General features: G+C 39.1%; 3 protein-coding genes across 4 annotated transcripts in view; 2 read left to right on the forward strand and 1 right to left on the reverse strand.

Moving 5' to 3' along the window:
• The first annotated feature begins 297 nt into the window (after positions 1-297).
• LOC139936947 (molybdenum cofactor biosynthesis protein 1-like) lies at positions 298-11839 on the forward strand. Of its 2 annotated transcripts, none has more exons than XM_071931809.1 (11): positions 298-566; positions 2046-2337; positions 2842-2971; positions 3258-3425; positions 3796-3960; positions 4961-5094; positions 5613-5768; positions 6298-6408; positions 6958-7078; positions 7466-7513; positions 8154-11839. In XM_071931809.1, exons 2-11 carry the CDS (start codon positions 2155-2157, stop codon positions 9233-9235), a joined length of 2298 nt encoding a protein of 765 aa, XP_071787910.1. In that variant the 5' UTR covers positions 298-566; positions 2046-2154; the 3' UTR covers positions 9236-11839. The 2 variants fall into 2 exon arrangements, with proteins under 2 accessions (XP_071787910.1, XP_071787919.1); XM_071931818.1 differs by having other exon boundaries at positions 298-535.
• Positions 11840-13774: 1935 nt separating this feature from the next.
• On the forward strand, positions 13775-21148 carry LOC139936958 (uncharacterized). The gene is made up of 4 exons (XM_071931830.1): positions 13775-14367; positions 14857-15102; positions 19168-19496; positions 19948-21148. The coding sequence occupies exons 1-4, from the start codon at positions 13962-13964 to the stop codon at positions 20185-20187; spliced, it is 1221 nt and encodes a 406-aa protein (XP_071787931.1). The 5' UTR covers positions 13775-13961; the 3' UTR covers positions 20188-21148.
• LOC139936940 (uncharacterized) overlaps positions 14198-23457 on the reverse strand; it is a 46216-nt gene continuing 36956 nt past the window's right edge. The window contains exon 14 of the mRNA XM_071931795.1: positions 14198-14334. Coding sequence (XP_071787896.1) covers positions 14293-14334 — 42 coding nt within the window. The 3' untranslated portion in view covers positions 14198-14292. The remainder of the gene's footprint in view (positions 14335-23457) is intronic.

The following is a 23457-nucleotide window of genomic DNA, read 5'->3' on the forward strand; positions in this document are numbered from 1 at the left end:
CCAAAAGCAATAAAGTGGGTTTACTACTAAATCTAATGATAGTATAGCTTCTATGGGTTATCTTTATCCCCTTTTTATAAAGTGTAAAACACCAAATGAAGAGCAAAATTAACTTTTAGGGTGAAAATTTGCAAGATGTAACTGTGCTCAAATCAGAAACGACTTTATCTAGTTTATGTCCTTTCGGCGTAGTCGGACTCCCTCAAATGATCACATAGACAATGTGCATGATACGTCTGGAGAAATTTGTTAATGTTTTTATTACGACTGGCTCTGCACACGTAACACACGCGAAACTCTCTAAAACCCACCCACCGACCCACCGGCCGCGTTCTACCTAAACTCGGCCCCTCGCAAAATTCAAGTTATCAGCTACTACAATACGAGCAGAAAGAGGAGAGCTCTACGCACGTACTGGCGTCGACGACTACTGGGTCAATGGTCTCAAAAGTTGATTTCATGGATGAATGAACGATTGATTCTTCAACTTGATTGAGATCCATACTGCATCACCACGGTTTTGCTTCATCGTACTGTACGTCCGTGTATACGCCTCCATATGCACTGTACGTAGTGTTGTCATGATCGTAGGGGGTCATATGTAAAGTTTCCTGTCGTTGGTTATAGGAACACGTTGCCTTGGATCGGTCGAGTTGGTCTTTGAAAAGCGTTTGTAACCGTTTTTTATAAAATGCATATGGGTAGAAAGATGTTGTTAAAGTAGAATACAATGATCCACACAAACATGCCTCGAAATTGCGTGGTTTTCCTTTAACCTTGTCGACTAACACGTCGGCCATTTATGGGGGTCAAAATTTTGACTCCCATAAATGGCCGACCATGTTAGTTCGCACAGTAGAAGGAAAACCACGCAATTTCGAGGCAAACTTGTGTGGATCATTGTATTCTACTTTTAAAACATCTTTCCAACCATATGCATTTTATAAAAAACGGTTACAAACGCTTTTGTTTTGACCAACTCGTCCGATCCAAGGCAACGTGTTCCTTTATGCTCAAACATTTTGTATTATGATTGATTTTTGGTACAAATCACTAGTGCATTATTATGCCAACATTCAAATGAGTCAAAGAAACATCATCTACCCTCGAAAGTTTAAAACAAAATTATCATCTGATAGATTGAGTTTCATTCTGCTTTAGTCACTAGATAGATCACGTGAGATGATTGCTATTTGGGATTCTATGGTGTGCCAATACGGGAAAAAATTAAAATATTTTAAGTGAAAATGACAACAAATAGTGTTGTTAAAATGTCACGTTTTTAGCATGGGTGAATTTACCATTTTGCATCAGGCACGGACCTGTGCGCAGACGTCGTATGTGAGCATGCAATAAGCCCAAAGTGACGACATCTCCCAGAAACAATCCAATTTCACGTATTTGCTCGCGTAATGTGCAGCTAAACCTCGCTATTGGTAACTTCACGTATGCTAAAAAATAGATATTTTAGCGAAACAGTTTTCTGACATTTCATGCAGAACGTGCAGCTAAACCTTCCTATTTATAGGCCTACACGTACGTGGGGGCCTGTCGTGTGCAAATACGGTAGGGGCCGGAAAGTCGCAATAAATTGTAAAAATATGCTATGAAATTTCCATGAAAACACAAACGGAAAAGAAGTCAATCACAACTCACCTTCTACAACAACCCCAGCACCATTTTGCAGTTGTGGGTTCGGAACAGTCGTTACTACTGTACTAACTAGCACGACTGCAGATGTCAGGTTTTTTTTTAAGAGTACAGTGCTCCAGTCCAGTTACTTTTCTAATTACTTAGTGATTAGTCTAGGTTCGCTGTGATTAAATTTTGAAGCCAGATTTGTTTGTTTATTAGCCAATTTCGCACAATGATGTTTCTGCCGTTGTATTTTAGGTGAACCCTCTATGGTTGAACCATGGATACTTAAAGTCGGTATGAAATCAATAGTGTTACATTCAAAGTGCAAAAATCTCACTTATTCAAGATAATTAACAAATAATATTCCATAATCAACCCATTTATGATTTGTTTTCTTTTTCACGTAGTTTAACAACAGCAGGAAAAAGAAGAATGACTGCTGTGGAAACATCTCATCATTTTTGTACTTTATAAAAAATCAATAATGACCTAGAAGAAGCAAGATCAACAGTAACAATGACATCAAGAATGCTTAGCAGACAATCAAGTCTGCGCACAAGTCTCATTGATTGGTCAACAATTACCGGCAATCGTGCGCAATGTCACCGGCCACGATTATCAAGGAAGGTGTTGCCATCGCAACAGAAACAGCATTGCTCTTCCAGTTCAGTCAGATTTCAGAGCGGACAGTCGATCACAGTAAGAAAGATGTCAAAGTTTTGATTTAAAAAACTTGGAGAGTGTTTTTCTAGAATTTCCTCATCATTTCTTAGGCCTTCTTATCATCTTCCTTTACTGTGCAGAAGTTCCTCTTTGTAAAATAAAAATGGCCTTGCCCTTTCAAAGATGAATTCCATGTCTGTATAGTTGAGCAGAGATCGAACTGGAAGCAACCTTTACGACCTCCAAGCATTGCTTCGTTTTTGCAAGGGCAAGGGCACCAAGGCATTGTCTCCTTGGTAAAGGGCACCCAATTAGTAATTGTAAATTTCTACTGGGCACCCAGGCAATGAGCAGGGGGCAATGAGCAGGGGGCATGGAGGCAATCGTTTTTGTTGCCTCCATGAAGTATCCTCTGTAAGAGATCTGACCTGAACATGAATGCCGTTTGTGAAATTTTGAAATAATCAAAGAAAATAGGAATTCTGGATCGACATAATGAATTTTGTTATCCATGGCTTATTTTTTATTTTTTTTTTACAGCAGACGGAGACCAAGCCCAGGTACTTCAAAGATGAGAAACTTCTACCATTCTCATCCTTCTTGACTGACTCCTTTGGGAGACAACACAACTACCTCAGAATATCGCTCACAGAAAAGTGTAGTCTGAGATGTAAGTAATCGGCCTTATACCATTTGTCATTAATAATAGGGCATTTATATGGCACTCTACAAAGAACACATGCCCTCACAATCAACAACAGAGAGAAATGCATCAAATCAACGGATTAAAAGCTGGGAAGTAGTTGACTTTTTAGTTGGTGCTTGAAGGTAATTTTGTGTTGTACTTCAACGGATAATCTGATTAAGTATTTGTTACTACGAAAGATTGTGCCGTTCTTTTTGTATGTAATTAGTGGGTCGTTAAAGTGCTACCACTACATTCCTTGTTTCAACAGGTCAGTATTGCATGCCACAAGATGGAGTGGAATTAACTCCACAGGCCAAACTTCTAACGTCTGAAGAGATTCTACGAATTACGAGGCTGTTTGTCAAAGAGGGTGTAGACAAGGTCAGGCTGACTGGCGGGGAACCGCTGGTTAGGAAAGACATCATGGATATTGTGGGTAAGTAAAGAATGAAGGGAACCAGTGTTTCTAGAATGGGTATATTCCTTTCAGCGAACAGTTTCCAAGAACTAAATCATTATAACTATTTATAACATTATAACTGTTTATGATTTTGGATTGAACAAAGACACATTGACTAGAGTAGGATTTGAAGCAACGGCCTCCGAATTAATGTGCCTGCGCTCTACCAGATGAGCTCTTTCAATTTCAAGTACATTTAAAATTTGTGAAGTCAAGTTGAAGTACAGTATTACAGGTTCAATAAGTAGCAGTTGTTATTTCTATGAATAAATTCAGATTACATTTAGCATTTTATCTTTCAGAGAGTTACCCAAACTAATCGGTCACATGTTTCTTTATTTTTCAGAGCATTTAGGTAAATTAGACGGACTTAAGACAATAGGGCTGACGACAAATGGAGTAGCATTACACAGGAAGCTTCCGAAGCTGAAGGAGAGTGGCCTGAACATGCTCAATATAAGTCTGGATACTCTGATACCAGCTAAGTTTGAATTCATCACCAGGAGGAGGGGTAGGTTGTTGTCATTTCTTTTGTCACAACTATTGGTTTTCTTTTGAAGAAAATTTGAGGTAAAATCAAGACTTAACTCCCGACAGCCACACTATCCCTAACCGAACCCACCAACATCCCACTGCAAGGTTTTTAAAGATTCTGTTGCACTGAGAGCTGCAGTTGTAAACTAATTTATTAGCTGTTCTGATGAGATGGTTGTCAGCACAGCTATTGTTTGCGTCAAAAAATTGTTTTGTTTTTTAGCTGTTACAACATAGCCACCAGAGTAGCTAATTTTATTGGTCTTAGGTTCCTGTGATAAAACAACTACTTTTAAAGGCACTGGGGTGGATTTCAAAAAGAGTCAAGACTAGTCTTATCTCGAGTTAGGACGAGTGGACTAGCCACACATTTTGTATATCTCCTAGGACTAGTCCCAACTCTTTGTGAAATCGACCCCTGGACACCTTTGTTAATTGAAAATTAGACTCATGGTATTTTATGCATATGTTTAGATACATCTAAACATATGCATAAAATAACAAACCTGTGAAAACTTGAGCTCAATTGGTCTTCAAAGTTGCGAGAGAATAATGGAAGAAAAAACACTCAAGTTGTGTGCCAACAGATGCTTGAATTTGAGACCTCAGCTGAGGCCCGAATTAAATTCAAATATTTTTGTGAGAATTTACTTCTTACTCAAAAACTATGTTACTTCAGAGGGAGCTGTTTCTCACAATGTTTTATACTATCAACAGCTCTCCATTGCTTGTTATAAAGTAAATTTTTATGCTAGTTATTATTTTGCTAGTGTCCAGTGCCTCTAATGTGCGTAGAATTGTTTGGTCACTCCTTTTCTGTACATTTTGATTTTAATAAATTATGTTATGCCATAGCTTTTTAATTTGTATCTCTGTTAAGCACCTTGAGCTTCTTTCTAGGTGGACCATGCCACTTTATAGGTTTACGTTAGTAATAATATTATTATTATTATGAGTATATTCATTTCTCCCGACAGGTTTCAGCCAAGTTTATAAGGGGCTAGAGAAAGCGATTGAGCTGGGTTATGACCCGGTCAAGTTGAACTGCGTCGTCATGAGAGGTCTAAACGAGGATGAGATATGCGACTTTGTCGAACTTACACGAGACAAGGTAACAAGCATCTTTATGAAGTACCCTCCAGAATGCCACATAGAGGAAACATAACTTAGTAAATATTAAACCTGTGGACTCTTTTTTTGGAACTGATCCCCAGCCGCAGGGGCAAGCTTTAACACTGGTTTACCAGCCAAACATTGCATTGTATTAAAAATTACTACACAATCTATTCCAATGCCAGCATGGGGTAGCTCCTCCTTACCTGATTAACCTACTGTCATTTCACTGACCAATGGGAGGCAGGGTCGTTGGTCTTCCCCTTGACATGTTCACATCAAATCTAGTAGTACATGCGACAAGTCTTTTTCCATAGCCGGCCCTAGGGAATGGAACAAACACAGATTCTCCATTCAAAAAATTCTCAAATTCTAAACTTTCCGCCAATTTGGACGACTTTGAGTGTGTGTCTGTTTTCATTTGCAAAGAATTAATTTAAACACAAAGAAACATAATTTGATTTATTTAGATAGTTATTCAGAACATTGTTTATTGGTTTGTGTCGTCTTCCTCAGCCAATCGAAGTGCGCTTCATCGAGTACATGCCTTTTGATGGCAATAAATGGAACGATAAGAAGATGTTCAGCTGTGATAACATGCTTCAAACCATCGGCGAGAGGTGGCCAGAGTTTGGACTGCTTGAGGATGCCGAGCCCAACGCCACCGCAACGGTAAGCCTCCAATGGGGATTATTAAAGGCAGTGGACACTATTGGTAATTACTCAAAATAATCGTTAGCATATAACCTTTCTTGATTATTAGTAATGGGGAGAGGTTGATAGTACAAAACATTGTGAGAAACGGCTCCCTCTGAAGTAATGTAGTTTTCGAGAAAGTAATTTTCCACGAATTTGATTTCGAGACCTCGGATTTAGAATTTGAGGTCTCGAAATCAAGCATCTGAAAGCACACAACTTCGTTTGACAAGGGTGTTTTTTCTGTCATTATTATTTCGCAACTTGGACGACCAATTGAGCTCAAATTTTTACAGGTTTGTTATTTTATGCATGTGTTGAGATACACCAAGTGAGAAGACTAGTCTCTGACAATTATCAATATGGTCCACTGTCTTTAACATGGATTGTTATTCAGGATGCTGAGGTGGCAACAGACATACCAGGGCCCTATTTCCAAAAGCTGTTACCCCCATTTCATAATTCAACTATTTATTCAATGCCAATGGTTTTTGATTGACTACAGGTCTACAAAGTACCCGGATATCGTGGGACAGTGGGCTTTATTGCCTCCATGACGAAGCCATTCTGTGGCTCATGTAACAGGCTGAGACTAACGGCAGATGGTAATCTCAAGGTAAATCTTGTCAATTTTCAAATCTTTTTCAATTTTGTAATTTTGTTTTTTCCATTTACATAATTTCTCCTATGAAAATTTTGTGAGAATACTTGTGCTGTAGTTGACTGCACTCGTTCAACCTCTTCCATACCATTGTCAACTGTTAGTGTTGTTGACGAGTCATTAAATATCTGTCGCTGTGGTACCAAAATGGCTCTCTCGTAACTATCTCGCAAGACTACTGCTCAGCTCTGCGTGAGACAACTGCTCTCACGACTACGGTCTTGAGGGCAATAATAGAGTTTGTAAAATTGGCATCTGAACCCAGACATGTATAATAAAAATGTGATTCAGGTCTTAGTGGTTCATTATTTCATTCACCGGTGGTTGTTTATGTCAAAACAATGTGGTAACGATGGCACAGCAGGGTGTCCGACGTGAAGATATCAGATTCCCACTTTGCACTCTCATGAAGTTCGTACTTTTTTTTTTAGGGAATTCTTTCTAACCACAGTGTATACAATCAGTATTTATTAGAACATTTGTTTTCTTTGTGGGTACATGTAGGTGTGTTTATTTGGCAACTCAGAGGTGTCCCTCCGTGATCTGATAAGAAACGGAGCCACTGACGATGATCTACTGGATGTTATCGGACTTGCTGTCGGTAGAAAGAAGAAACAACACGCTGGTAAGGACCGGTCCATAGCATCACTCAGGACAACCGCTGATTAAAAATGGCCTTTGACAAATTCAAACCCCCCATTCCCCCCTCATGCTTGTTTGTGTATCATGTTGGCTGCAATCCCGGTCTATACAGCAGTTACAGGTAGAATGGCTTTTGACTGGCACCCCTTTGAACAAAGAAACTAAATTAAGCAAATTAACATTTTTAACGCACGTGTATGAGCTCCCGTACATGTTGTTTCCGGGCATGCAAAACATGGAATCAGCACCTGTTATGTGAACAAACCAAGTATTGACATATCCATATATGTATCCATAGCCTTGTGAAACATTATGGGAATGTGTAAACCAACTGCCCTATATTCACTGGTACCCTGTCTTGTACTTGCAGGGATGTTCAACATTGCCAAGATGAAGAATAGACCCATGATTCTGATTGGTGGGTGAGTTTCTTTAATTAATGCAAGATTTTACTTTAGAAACAAGTTGATGGCAGAGACTTAAGACACTTGTGGCAAGCTAGACCGCCAATCGTAAACAAGTAAGCTGGTCGTTTGTGCGATGGGCGCATGGCTGAAAATGTACCCATTATCATTACAAACTTACTTCGTAGTTATTGCAGAGGTCTAACTGTCTATTTAATGAAGAGGCTGGCGTCGTTCAGCATTCATAATGATCATCATGCGAACAACTACAAACCAGCTGCTTACAAACTCATTGTGGATGCCAAAATAACAATCTTGTACATTTTGGTGATTGGGTTTTGCTCCAAATGACAGATTTACCTGGGTGTTATATAAAACAAATAATGAATGTTTTGCATTCAAGCAATAATGAAAATATTTTTACGAGTTAAAAGATGAAATACTTCATTCACCCCCTGCTTTGTTTTGAAAGTTAATCTTTTTTAAAGTAATGTTTTTTTCAACTTGTTATTTTAGTTGCTGTACATTTACAGCAGCCACCCCAAAACTTGTGCTTTCTAGGCAATGACGACGGATTATTTCAACGGCGTTTCGAATATGCTGATCACATTTAAACAAGAAATTTTAGTTTAACAACAGTGTTTTATTCTGTAGGTAACTGGAGTTGGTTCCGTTCTGGGAAGAAGGATGTTGGAAAGGAACTTGAGCTCATCTCAACTGAGAACACTGTGATCCACACTACCTCAGGAGTAACTAGGAAAGCATCGAGTCAATATGAACTGCAAAGCAGCAAAAAGATGTTAGACAATCTCCACATGTCATTCTTAGATGAAGCTCACAGTCGTTTCTCACTGGGTGCGATATCCCCGCCTCGCTTCTCATCATCCTTCCACAGATCTTTCTTCAACTTTCATTCCCTACGGTCTCCAAACTGGACGCTACCTCCATCGTTATCAGCTCCACTAACCAAAGTTCAATTGTCTCCTTATCACACGTCTTCCAATCCTTTGTCTTTACATGATCCATCCTCATCTCTCGATGTGACATCATCGGACTTCAAATCGTCCACTGGTGATTCTCTCTGTTCCACTGCTTCCACCAAGCTGCCATCTTCCGACCTAAACACCAAGCCTCCCACCCCCTGTTCATCCCCAGATCTTCCTTCATCTGACCCCTCACTGTCCACTGCCACAAATGATTCAACAAACCCTTCCCGCATGACTCTAAGCTCTGTACCACCAGCCACTAAATCCAAGCAGAGCCTGAGCCACATAAATGAAAAGGGTGTAGCTCAGATGGTAGACGTTGGTGGTAAACCAAGCTCTTCCCGGATTGCCGTAGCTTCTGGCAGGGTGTGCTTGGGCGAGACCGCCTTCACCTTGGTTCAACAGAATAAAATAGCCAAGGGCGATATACTCGCCGTATCACAACTCGCCGGCATCATGGCAGCGAAGAGAACCACCGATCTGATCCCTCTGTGCCACAACATCCCGATCTCGAAGGTGGATGTCAGGTTAATGTTGGAAGAGGAGACACACAGCGTTGGCATAACGGCAGAGGTTCGTACCGTTGGGGTGACCGGTGTCGAAATGGAAGCCTTAACAGCAGTCTCCGTCGCAGCGTTGACTCTCTATGACATGTGTAAGGCTGTGAGTCATGACATCATCATTAGTCAAATCAGGCTGGTGATGAAGACTGGTGGACAGGGAGGGGACTTTCAGGCCAAGGCATCTTGAGATGTTACCCACTGACTTCTTCTATGGCCCAATAGCACTGGATATATCTGAGTTTGTCATTAAAGGAAGTATGCCATACTACCTTGTATATTGCTGTTTTAAAGTTTGTAATCTTTAACAATTTGTTTTATTACACTTCTTCAATGGCACCAACACTACAAAAAGAAATACACAAAGGAATAAGTTTATAGGTAATAGAGAGAATAATTGATTTAACATGGCATAATGGACAGGGTGGTATAGTACAAACCCTTTAACAAACCCACCTTTAGTTTTGTTTATCAGTGCAGTCTAAAAAAAAAAAAAAAAAAGAAGTCTGCAGAGATAACATTATATTTACTGCTTAAGCATCACACAAACATGGCACCTTGTCCAATATAGAACCTGCGATTTTCTGTGCAAAGTATCTTAGTGAAAGTTGATAACAATATCTTAGTGATCGATTTCCCTTGATCTTAGAAAGATGCTGCACAAATCTGTAAATGTTTGAATTAATTATTCAGTACTAGCACAAGACATATTCAATCTAAACAGTACATACTGTAGCCTGGTCTACACAGGTTTCAAGGAGACTTTTTGTGTTTTCTGAGCGTCTCACGAGAGCTTTTATTGACACAATACAACTCCAAACTTTACAATAATCAAGCGTAACTAGGTGACGCACCCCCTCCAGCTGGGTTACCGAATTGCCCCAGCAGGGGGCGGCCAGCAGAAGCTCCATTGCGAAGCTGTGCTGGCGCCCCCCTACCGATAAATTGACTCTGCTATGTGGAATTGCCAAACAAAACTATTCACTGTATGCCAACAAAAAGACCTTTAAAAACAAAAAAATCTGACATCTCACAAGAACGTGATGTACAATAACAGTTAGTTTTGTACAGATCCTCCACTCTTTTTATACCACCATTTTGTATAGGTGGGCTTGAGTTTGAAAAATCTGCTTTATATGTATTTACAACACATTTCAAACCTTTTTGGTGCACTTTTTGTTTCAGGTTGCACATTTCATTAATCTGTGGTTGGGTGACTTGGTAGCACTATTGTATTCAATGATACATTGTTGAAGTCTCCTCATATATTTTTCAACCATTTAGGTTTCAGTCACTTCATGACAGCAGAGGTAATAATATCTTTATTTGTGCTTTTAAAGTAAATTCAAATCATCGACAGCGCTAGTGTGTTTTGGGGGCTGTAAATAAATGTATTTTGCAGCTTCACAACTCCCAATTACCCTGAGGCAATGACGTAACCAAACATTTTTATTTCAGGAGGGGAGAAAAGACATAATTTGAGGGTTATTTAAAGGCACAGGGGTCGATTTCACAAAGAGTTAGGACTAGTCCTAGGAGATATACAAGTTGCATGGATAGTCCTAAGTTAGGACCAGTAACTGGTCGAGATAAGACTAATCCTAACTCTTTGTGAAATCCACCCCTGGCCACTATTGGTAATTGTCTAAAGACCAGTCTTCTCACTTGGTGTATCTCAACATATGCATAAAATATTAACAATCCAATGAAAATTTGAGCTCTATTGGTCGTTGAAGTTGCGAGATAATAACCAAAGAAAAAACACCCACGTGCATGAAGTTGTGTGCTTTCAGATCCTTGATTTCCAGACCCCAAATTCTAAATCTGAGGTCTCAAAATCCAATTGTGGAAAATTACTTCTTTCTCAAAAATTATGTTACTTCAGAGGTTCAGAGGTTCAGATTCATGTGCACACTATTCCACAAAGCTGCTTTACACATTGAAGAAGTTTGCTGAACAGCAATGTGTTACCAGCCAAAGTTACATGTTGTTTTAAAGTGACTGTGGCAACTGGTGCCCTGCAATTATTTGCTTATCAATTATATTTTCTGAGGCTTAATGTCTTGAGCAAACCAAAGACTTTTTATGAGGAACAACATTCTCTTGAGTAGAATATAGTATTGTTCATTGGACAAAGTAAAAGGCTGTATTGTCCAGGGTTTATGTTATTTTGAATAAATTAACATATTTTAATCAACGCACAAAAACAACCTTAAGAAATGATTTTAAAATATTTTATATTGTGCCTTTTTTAGTTATAAAAGATATAAAGTGATTTGTATTGTAAATTTGCATAGAAATATTATTTAATTTTAGGTTTTTGAATCAAGCGTGGGAGATTGTCAATGAAAAATGAAATAAATCCTGTACAAAAATTGGTTAGTTATGGTAATTAGATGTATTGATATGTCAATAACTACATTATATACAAAGTTTTTCTCGCTGGAAGCTGGAATTGTTTAAAATGTGTAAGTTGCTATCAAAAATTCTACAGACCTTGGATATGACATCACACTCTCAAAAAAAGCCATCATCAGAAAGTGCCATCCATTCTGGTAACCTTATTCTGGTAAGCAAGATTTTGTTGTGCTTAGCTTCTGTTTGTGTTTAAGCGTCTATTGAAATTGATTTCAGGTGTACTATACCAACAATATTTGGTGTCATTTTCATTCCACCTTATTTGTTACTATATATTGGGGTTTACAGTTGCCCTTGCCAGTGCCTCTTCTCCAAGCAGTGTGTCATCGAAGTTTGAATCGTGTATAATTATTGTTTTGGTTTTTTTTTTTTTTTTTTTAAATCTGTTTATGAATGTAATGAATATTGATAAATAAATTTGACAAATTATTTTATATTAAAACTTCCTGTGTTTTGGATGAATTATTTTACTTTTGTTTGTTTGTAGCATCTTCAATTTTGTTTGTAGGATTTGTACAGACCTGATATAGGCCTACATTTACTTTCATCCATTCCCTGGCAATTGCCTCAATTCTTGTGGCTATTGCCATGGTGCCCATCGAATAGTTCTAGAAGAAATTGACATTTCCTTCAAAGAGCCTGAGGTGCCCCTTCAATGAGGCCAAACTGACTTGCTAAGATATGAAGTCCCTCACCTCTACAAATTCTTTAGTCTCTTGATGACAACCAGAGCAACAAGTAAAAAAAATTGAGTTGTACCCTAAAATAAACTTCAGGGCACTGGACACTTGGTAATTGCTTAAGATAGTTGTTAGCAAAAAACCTTACTTGGCAACGAGCAAAGAAGAGCCGTTGATAGTATAAAACATGTGAGAACCAGCTCCCTCTAAAGTAAAATAGTTTTTGAGAAAGAGGTAATTTCTCACTCAAATACTAAAAGACTTCAGGCTTAATAGGCATCTGAAGCACACACTGCTTTTTTTTGCAACAAGGGTGTTTAACATGACTAATTGAGTCAAAATTACCACAGGTGTCTAGTGCCTCTAAGACCAGATTATCTTTAAAAAAAAAGGGGGGAATTACATAAAAACTGCACTACTACTGGAAACTTTGCCAGTTGAAGAAACACTATTTGGCAAAGGACAGTTTTTGGCACTGGCTTTGGGAACACACATGGGTCACTCTATGTAAATAATCACAACACTGAAGATACATTTTTTCTTTACTCTTTTTAGAATTTTTATTTTTCTTTTCTTAACATATCAAAATAATTTATGTACGATTCTGTTAAAATGTCTCTGTCATGGACAATTGGGGCACACACATGATCTTCCCCAGCTGCTTGTAAAATTTCATACTTGGTGCTTTTATAAAAAAAACTTTATAAGTAAGAACTAAAAACATTTAATTTTGCAATGTAAATGTGAGTTCGGTTTGAGGTCATGTAACCTGTAATCTTTGAACCTAAAATTAGTTCCTATTCTTTTTTTTCTTCACAGATATTTATCCAAATATTTTAGGAATTAAGTGGCCATCAACGAGGGAAAACAGTCACTGACCCCCCCCCCCCCCCAATCCCCCCCCCCTGTTTTGTAAAGTGAATCAGAGGGTTATCATCTGATGATACAGAACATCAAGTGGAAGATGAAAATCACAAGTTGGAAAAGTTTCCCTCACAAGTTTAATTTAATTCAAGGAATGACTTACCTTTTGTTTAACTCTATGAAAATTGCTTACCTGCGAAAATCAATCTGTAAAAGTGAGAAATTAAGAACAAGAAGGAGCGAGGTAAACATAAGCTACTGCAGGCAGAAGCCAGGTTTCTGTTATGTCACTTAAACGTACAACGGTATTGGGGTGCACCTAACAAAAAAGGAAGGAAAGGGAGTGTCTGCCTCATGTTTTGTAAAATTCTACGACAGGTTTGAGAGCCAAATAAAAGGGGTATAAGGTAAAAACTTTGCACAATGTTATGAGGAGATGTTAATTTCAAACTCAAATAAGACCTGAAAAGTGGTCCTATTTACTGTATATATTATAGTATAATAAGGCCATTTTCAATCCATCACCTTGCCAAAATAAATAAAAAGCCCAGACAATAATCTACAACAGCGCCCTCTATAAAAGGGAACTTACATGACGTGTGACACGGAATGATGACTTTGCAGGATGACTGATACCCAACCCTCCTGAAGTCACCCACATCACTTCTATAAAAAAAAACAAATAGACAGTGAACAAAAGAAAAGGAAAAAACAACAAGAGCATAATAATAACAACCACGAACCAATAACCGGGCGTGGCGTCCTTCTCCCAACTTGGACCAATAAAAACTTGATGACCGCTTGCAGTAATTGTCATTCCTAAACCCAATAATACCAATAAACCACGTGCAGAAGTTCCGGTGCTCACCACTGCGTGCATCGGGTACAGATCCTGAAGTAAATTACCAGCAATATCCAAGGGAATCATAAAAAGTGGAAATTATTTGTTCCGCTATGACGATGATGTACATGTATTCGGGACTACCGTTGGTGCAGTATTTCCCTTGGTCGTCTGCAGCGTTTGCCTCTCAGTGCAACGGGCAGACTTGTCTTCAAGTCCGGCCCCACGGTAATTGGGAGAACTATAATGGACCCAAAGTGAACTGTCACACGGGCGTACTTACCGAACAGCAATGTGGTGGGCTCAACGGAGCTGCCCCGAGGAGGGATGGGGTCGGGAAAGGGGAGGTCTCATCCGCCGATTGTTCATTATCGTCGGCCGCTGAAAAGACGGCAAGTAGCAGGTCCGATGATGGTCGGTCGTCCAAGGAGGACAGCACCCAACTCAAGTTCGGCATCGATAAGATACTTGGAAATAGTTACTTTTCTGCAACGAAAACAACAAAAAAGAAAAGTGTCGGTGAGTTTATTTGCTTATTTTTCCCCAAATGATCAATCACACACCTGCAGGGGTAGTCAATTAATTGCGTGATTTGTGTGACCCTTCCAATCCTAATTTAGCTGCAAGTTGTCTGTCTTTTTTATCAAAACAAAACTCTGCACCAGGGGAAAAAGAGACAGGTTATTCAAATTGATTAATTTATTGATTGAATAATTGAGTAACTGTGTTTGAAACTTAGATTCATTTCCCAACAAAACCGTCTGAGGTTCGAAGGCCCGTATCGAAAGCGCACGTCTTCAAAGTAACTGACGGAACCGAACTGAAAGCTAGAAGATAGGAAAGAATTTACTCCGATCTCTGAATTTATAAGGCCTATACTTCTATTTCGCTTTAAATGTATAGGGCCCACTCGTCCGAAAAACACGACCGAATGCTAGACAAAATAATTATCCCACCTACATTTTGTTTTAAGATGCGCCGTCCGTTTTGAAATGTTCTTCCCAACAGATAATACGCCCGACTGTTCGAGTAACGAGGCAAACGGGACATCGAGGAGGGACTGGGATGCAGCTGCCCTCAGACCACTGGTTGCATGCGCCGCATGGAGCAGCCCGACGTACGAGGGGGAGGATGGGTTTACGACACGGCGGACTGCGGCCCTCCATCACGCTCGCCACTCGGCGGGCAATGAGCTGCAACTGCCCGGTAGACTCGTCAGTTCCCCCGGTGGCTATTGTGCGAGTCCATATCAAGGTGAGTCCATGCATACAACCTCTCAAAAATGGCAGACCGTTTCAGGGCCCAATTTCATAAAGCTGTTGAGCAAAAGGCAGGATTTCACGGTATTAAAAACGTATGGCTAGTCCTCTCGTCCTAACTCAAGATAAGACTACTCTTAGCTCTTTGTAAATTCCACATGGGTGGATTTCACAAAGGGTTAAGACTGACAAACAAATTGAGCTGGTAGTCCGTTTTGTTACTACTTGTCTGTGCTTAACACGTTTTTGTGCTTACTTACATGCTTTATGCAATTGGGCCTATCCGGCCTCATTGTCCATATTCACCAACAAATTAAATCGCAAAATAAGACCACGATTTACAGGAGAGTGGAGACAGAACGCTGAGATTCGGAAGATATTAACAACTTGCAAATTTTTCATTTACAAAAAAATAATGATCTCCTCATTCACTTGCCGCTGTATAGACACCTAAAAAAATATGACCCCATCTTGTTTTATCGATCGGTGCCATAGACCTTTATCACGGTGCAACCATCTTGAATTTCTCTCCCATTGATATCAGTTTCACCAAACCGAGGCTCGAAGAACAAAATAGTCTGGTTCCTATTTAACAAAAATAATAAATTAGCATTCATTATTGTTATTCGATCCAAGGAACATGACTAAGATGGAGGCAGCATGATAAAAGGTCTAATAGTAGTTCAGCTCGGTTTTATTTAAAACATCGAATCAAACTTCATGTGGGTCTTCCTTTTTGAGTTAAAAGATAAGTACAGTCCGTATCCATACATACAATTTAGTTTACATGTCATAACAGAATCATCTGTTCATCAGAAAAATTAAACTCTTTTGTTTGCAGAGATAATTTACCGCAAAGAAATATCGATTGTGCGGGTGTCAATGTCATCCTCTGTGTTGCTTTGTTTCTCGTCTTCACCCAATAGTGTTGTTTAGTTTCCTTAAATATCGCTGACACTGTTTTGTTCAAAGTTCACCAACCTATATAGGCCTCACCCACCTTAAAGGGAAGGATGGGTGCTCGGTTATCACAAGTAAAAGTAATGACAAAACAGACTACATGTTATAAGCATACAACAGCTTTCGATAATATAAAGCATTTATAGAAAACTTATCTTCGAAATAATGTGGTTATGTTCAACAAAATGTGTTTCAGTTGTTATGCCACACAATTTGATTCTGGTAACGTTTCTCAGATTGTATTCTTATTATTTTAAAGGCAGTGGACACGATTGGTAATTACTCAAAATAATTATTAGCATAAAACCTTACTTGGTAACGAGTAATGTGGAGAGGTTGACAGTATAAAACATTGTGAGGAACGGCTCCCTCTGAAGTAGCGTGGTTTTCGAGAAAGAAGTAATTCACGAATTTGATTTCGAGACCTCAGATTTAGAATTTGATGTCTCGAAATAAAGCATCTCAAAGCATACAACTTCGTGTGAAAAGGGGTTTTTTCTTTCATTATTATCTCGCAACTTTGATGACCGATTGAGCTCAAATTTTCACATGTTTGTTATGTCATGCAGTTGAGATACAGCAAGTGAGAAGACTGGTCTTTGACAATTACCAAAAGTGTCCAGTGTCTTTAATGCATAACAGCGACTTTTACATAAGATTAAAATAATCGAACGTTTACAAAAAAGGTAAACTTTGTCTTTAAAGTCACCTGGAAATAGAATTGTTTTTCTTTCAAACATAAGAGTATGTGCTTACGAACAATAAAACAATTTTTTTAGTAATTGTTTGTCACGATTTATATGTTTAAAAAATATATAAAGTTGTTTGGGGGGCTGACTCCGCCTACCCCTTTTGTGACGTCATTCAAGGCAGACTTTGCCTGCAATGCGTACAGTAAACACACGTGCAAAGTACATGTACGTCCAAGTCGTGAGTTGGTACATTTCAAAAAGTGTTTTTCTGCATTCAGCAGCAATACACCTGGTCGGCATTGCCGGAAAAAAACACAATTTTTTGAAACGTACAAACTCACGACTTGGTCCGTACATGTACTTTGCAATTGTGTTTACTATACGCATTACAGGCAAAGTCTGCCTCGATTGACGTCACGAACAGCGCTCTCTCGGGTCGGGGTCTACTCATTAATTTGTAAATAACATAAGACCTGATTTTTTTTTAAACCTTAGTTAACTGTTTATTCACATTCAACTCATCAAAACACATATATTAGTGACAAAAGCTTTATTTTGAAAAAATACCACTTCCAGGTGACTTTAATGAGTAGGCTTATACATTATACTCGAAACCCAACACGTCCATTATCGCAATTTGAAACCGACTTAAAATACAATCACGGCCCCAAATAATATTCACCCTATAGTGTAACAAGGAAATGAAAGAAGATAACAGAATATTTATGAACACCAATATCCTGTCCATCACGGACAATTATTTTGTCGGATCATTTCCTATAGGACATTCTTATGGAGGGAGTAACTGACTGTCACAAACAAGGCCTATTTATTTTGTTGTTTTCCTTTCGACTATTTTTCGTATTCCTATTCTGTGAAATTGTGACTAAACACTGATGACGCCGAACACTAATTTCCGGTGGAAATCAGAACGAACAAACAAACCGGTTCTTCTCAGAACCATACAACGCAAAATTTCATTTTGTGTTAACAAGTTATTTTCGCAGTTTCAATTAGGCTAGGCCCCCATTGTAACAAAATGGTGTTACCGCAAACCCTCGAAAGTATATACACAGTTTGCTAATCTTATAATGTACAGATTGTATATCCACCATGCAAAGTTTCAAATCCTACTCATGTACTACAGCAAACTTTATCCACCATGCGAAGTTTCAAATCCTACTCATGTACACGTTGTTACAGCAAACTTTATTGTATGTCCACCATGCAAAGTTTCTAATCATACTCTTGTGCAACCTTATCTAGAACATTCTCCACCAGTTTCAAACCACTCTTCACAAACTATACATTATTAGCATGGATGCCTTGTCTTGATTACATCCCGATCCTATTTCGAGAAAAACGATCAGGAACCCCAAACCCTTATGCCTGTAATGCTGTGTCCTTTTTGTTATTTAAAAATATCTATTAAGAATTCAACACATGTCATCAGATCAGAATGAAACCTTTTCTAAATGAGATCAGTGACAAACATCGATGTAAATTTGGGGGAAAAAGCAAGAACAAAGGTACAATGTGTTTTAATCAGTGGTAATCACAAACGTCCTCATGATTGGGATTTGAACCAACGAAAACAAATCACCTAAGTTCACTACTCCTCCACCTGTATGTTAACTCAAAAAATCAAATACGACATGTATAATTTATCTTTGGCGTATGCAAGTGGAAATTCATCAATTAAACAAAAGCAACGTTTGTCACTGAAAAAAAGAGACGGCACATTGAAAAAGCCTGAAACAAATTGGAATCCTGGGTTGAACGACCTCCTATTGAGTGACGACAGGTCAATCCTTAGTGTTGTATAAAACGTGATACGGTTCTTGATTTTGTTGTTTCGTGACCACTCGGGAAACTCGTTCGATAACGTAAATCTGAAGTGTGCAGTATATATAGAACCGAGTCTCCCGAACTCCGAAAATAGAGCAAGACAGGTTCTCAAAAGAATATAATCTACCAGGCAAGTTGATACACACGGTGTTAAAACAAACCAAGTATATATTGATACCGACACCATGCAATGCCTCAAATACCATGTGTCAATATCAGCCTTCAAGTTGTATCACAAGACATTTTCAAATCCTACAAGACATTTTGGTTCAACAAAAAATCACGAAAGAACCAATTCGTATCCAAACAGCCCCGGCTTTAACAAGGCCCTAAATTAATTTGCATTGTGCTACCGCAAAGAGAAGTTTCTTCTCCACTTACAAACCATTCAAAAGGTGTACCCAGTCACAATCCATATGTACCCAGTGTAAGACAAGATCTACTGATCAATCATCCCTTTCTTTCACCACTCTTCGTAAGAATAATACACAATTGAATTACTTTATTATTTTTGCACATCGTGCCACCTCAAACTAACCGTTAACTTGCTTTCATTATAGACTTATCCTCGATAATGCTCCACCACGAAAGTACCGATCCATGGTCTTACGCCCAGTACCGACTCGACTCTCACAGCAGCCTCCACCCTACCGAGAGGGAAGAGCCGCGCCTCCCTGCCGATCTACCGACGACGCACCCGAAGCAATCTCACCACCAGACGGTATTGAATCCCAGGGTGGTGGGCGGTAGAAGGAAGCGAAGCTGGTCGCGTGCCGTCTTCACCAGCTTGCAGCGCAAGGGACTGGAGAAGCGGTTCAGCCTGCAGAAGTACGTTAACAAACCAGATCGGAGGCAACTTGCGGCTGCACTAGGGTTGACGGACGCCCAGGTAGGCCTACATGTTGTCTTTAAAGACTGTCAAAATGTGAACTTTCGCAACAATTTTTACGCACGATGCTACATTGTAAAACATAGGTCTATCTCTTTACTCAAACCAAAAAAGTCGGCCCTTTGGCATTTTTGTCCACAAATGTGACCTTACATGCGGTTTGCTGTCTTGTACTCATACACTGAAATCACGAACCAGCAAGATCCCACATTTCACAGAGCTGTTAAACAGCAACTTATACACCAAGTAAATTGGTTACACCGAGCTTTGCAGGGAAGCAGATGAGCAAATTGCTACTTTTGACGATAGTCTATTTCTGTCCATAAGCAGCACCGTTTCCTGTGGCTATGCACACTAAGGGGCAAAGCGAATTATTAATGGTTTTTACGAATTCAAATAAAAGCAAGTCGAAATTTAGCTTTACCAAATCTTGACGTTTTCCTACCTTCAGGTGAAAGTGTGGTTCCAAAACCGACGGATGAAGTGGCGTCACAGCCAGCGGGTTCAGAAACAGCAACGCCAGGCTGCCGACACATCGACCGAGAGTAGCGCATTTGCGTCGGTCGGGGAGAGCGGAACGGACGGCGAGGACGAGGCCGTAGACCGCGACGTCCGCACGGCAGCGAGTCACAAGGACGCACCGCCCGACAGAGATGACGGGTTAATATTGAACACGTGGACACCTAAGTGACCGCCACTGCACAAGGACTCGCCATTGTGTTCTGAGATGGAACACTGAAACGTGTAAAAAGAACATGATTGCCAAAGGAAATAAGGAAGATACGTTCCTTCCATTTTTATAGTACGTTCGATACACGGTGCCTTTTTGTGCCATAAAATTATGCCTACGTAGTTGTAGGTTGGTCTTTCGCTCGCCAAAACACTGTAAATAAGTTATGCCTATTATATTAATAAAACTACTGCAAAGCAGATGGGTGTAGTGTGTCAGCAAAGTTACCAACAGATATTAGAAGATATAGAAGAGTTTGCGGTAACACCATGTAATAACAATCTCTAAATGAGTTGGGGTGGTTCTGAAAAGAACCGTTGGGTTAACTCGACGTTTCGATCAGTATGCTCTGATCGTCTTCTGGAGAATATTAGAAGATGTCAACAAGACCGATATCAAATTTCAAAAGAAAATCGCGAAATATGCGACAGTGAAAAATGTTTTGTACAAGCAAGGACATACTGGTCGATCCTTGTTTACATCATCACTGGACGAGATGATATGCCACTATATCGGCACTAAATGTTTTAATGTGCAAGTTATTATATCCACACAACCTTTTTCAATCACAGTGACCCTCCTCGAAAGTACGACTTTGGCTGTCCAGGCTTCATGTGACCCTCCTCGAAAGTACGACTTTGGCTGTCCACGCTCCATTTACACTTTTGGTCGGGAGCTACAAACAGACAGGTGTAGCCAAAGCCGACATTTCGAATATACCTTAAATTTATTAACTTGGATTGGCAAAGCTGACAATGATTAGCCATTTATACGAAAAAACAAACCTGCTATTTTTTTTGTATTTTGTTGCCAAATAATAAAAACACAATGGTTAACTTGTAAATAGAGAGAAAGTTTATATATTTGATTTGTCAGTGTCTATTTCTACCGAGTCAAAGAGTTTGCCGATGTCAGACAGATTTTGCCTAGCTGAATCAAAGACAAATTTCATTCCCCCACCAAAAAATTTAAAAGTACATAAATACTGTTCCAGGAGAACACGAGAACCATGCAAGTATACTCGTTTAGAGGCACTTCGTCACTTGCAATGTCCTTTTGAAACCCAATTAAACCAACCCCTGCGTTCAATTACAAACTGGGCCCTGCGATGTACTGCCATGCCAACAACAGTACCCAAAGAAAACCACGCCCAAATTATAGCAAATCAACATTCCGAAGCAAAATCATCGGTAATTTTGGTGCAGCATCGATTTTTTGTTATTGAATACCTGGAAACCATAATGGCGTTTCTAGCGGCTATTTGAACGGTTGTAAAATGTTTATGCATGGGACTAATTACCTTGGCAATGCGATTTCGTTCGCAACTAAACCATAATGGCATACACACGTCAACACAACCCTTCTGGGATTCGAACCCAAACCAGGGGGGGGGGGGGGGGGTGATGACGAGAAAACAGAGGGTTTGAAATGTATGTTACGAAATCGAAAAGGATTCATTTCAAAACTGTGATTAATATTTCTCATGCACGGTGCCCTGCTGACGTCATTATAAACAGACCAATACTGAATAAACATCCTATAAGTTATTTACTGAACACAACATGACATCGCAGATTTATTGGCAATATTGTAAATACGAAGTAATAAATATAAAAACAGTTTAACAACGCAAACTGTTTACATTATACAGCACGGCAGCGTGCAGTTCAGCCGTTCGATCCTCTCCAACTTATGGCCGTGTCTGTTTGATATGTTTGGCCTCTGTGGTAGGGAAACCTTGGTGGTTGACAATTATCACCGAACATCCAAGCAGTTAATGTCAGACAAAGCTACAAACATCTGGGAAATTATTAGTCTCGAGTATCCAATTAGTCACGATAGTTTGCTTTGCGCGCCAACTCTTAAAACAAAGTTTTGCTGTCTGGTCTGTGGACAGCTATATAGTATGATGAAAGCTTGATGTTGATAACGTGATGAGTTCGTTCCTCGGCCGGGCTCGAGTGGAGGAATAAAATAAATAATTGTTTGCTATAAAGGAGAACAGCATTTGGAACAGGGATAATATGATATCGTAGGTTTGTGGCCATAGCATTTATCTTTCAAAAGTATTATCATATATGAGATGAAACTCAAAACTAACAACTAACAAAATTTTCATTGAACAAAACATCCACTCTTTTAAAGCCATTGGACCCTTTCGGTACAGAAAAAAAAAGTTCACAGATTTACAAATAACTTACAGGGTTTACAGAAGGTAGTGGTGAAATACTTCTCTTGAAATATTATTCCATGAAATGCTTTGCTTTTTGAGAAAACAGTAAAACAATATCAATTCTCGTTAACGAGAATTATGGATTTATTTTAAACACATGTCATGACACGGCGAAACGCGCGGATACAAGGGTGGGTTTTCCCGTTATTTTCTCCCGACTCCGATGACCGATTAAGCCCAAATTTTCACAGGTTTGTTATTTGATATAGGAGTTGTGATACACGAAGTGTGGGCCTTGGACAATTCTGTTTACCGAAAGGGTCTAATGCCTTAAAATATGACATAGAAGATTTAAGTAAAATTCATATTGCTTCCCTAGATTCACTGCTTCAATATGCCTAAAAATATCAGGTCACATATTCACTATAAAATAAAACCAGTATTTAATTTTTTTTTTTCTTCTATCTAATTAGTATCAGATATCAGAAGTGATGTTGTCGTTAGGCCATTATATATTCACTCTTATTTAAGTGTGGTTCAAAACACAGTTTATGTGACACTCGAACCATGAAGGCCTTTTGACTGCTCAATTTTGTGATGGGTGCCCTCGCTTCTGAAAAACAAACTTTACTGTAAAGGCAGTGGACACTATAAATTGGTAATTACTCAAAATAGCTATTAGCATAAAACCTTACTTGGTAACGAGTAACGGGGAGATGTTGATTGTATACAACAATGTAAGAAATGACTCCCTCTGAAGTAATATAGTTTTCTAGAAAGAAGTAATTTTCAAAAATGTTTATCTTGAGACCTTAGATTTAGAATTTGAGGTCTCGAAATCAAGCATCCGAAAGCATACAGCTTCGTGTGACAAGGGTGTTTTTTCTTTCATTATTATCTCGCAACTTCGACGACCGATTGGGCTCAAATTTTTCAAAGAATTATTATTTTTTGCACAAGTTGAGATACACCAAGTGAGAAGACTGGTCTTTGACAATAACCAACAGTGTCCGGTGTCTTTAAGAAAAGGCCATCCCTACGTGTTTCCTTGATGGGCA

The sequence above is a fragment of the Asterias amurensis genome, chromosome 1 (assembly GCF_032118995.1).
Source record: "Asterias amurensis chromosome 1, ASM3211899v1".
NCBI lineage: Eukaryota > Metazoa > Echinodermata > Asteroidea > Forcipulatida > Asteriidae > Asterias > Asterias amurensis.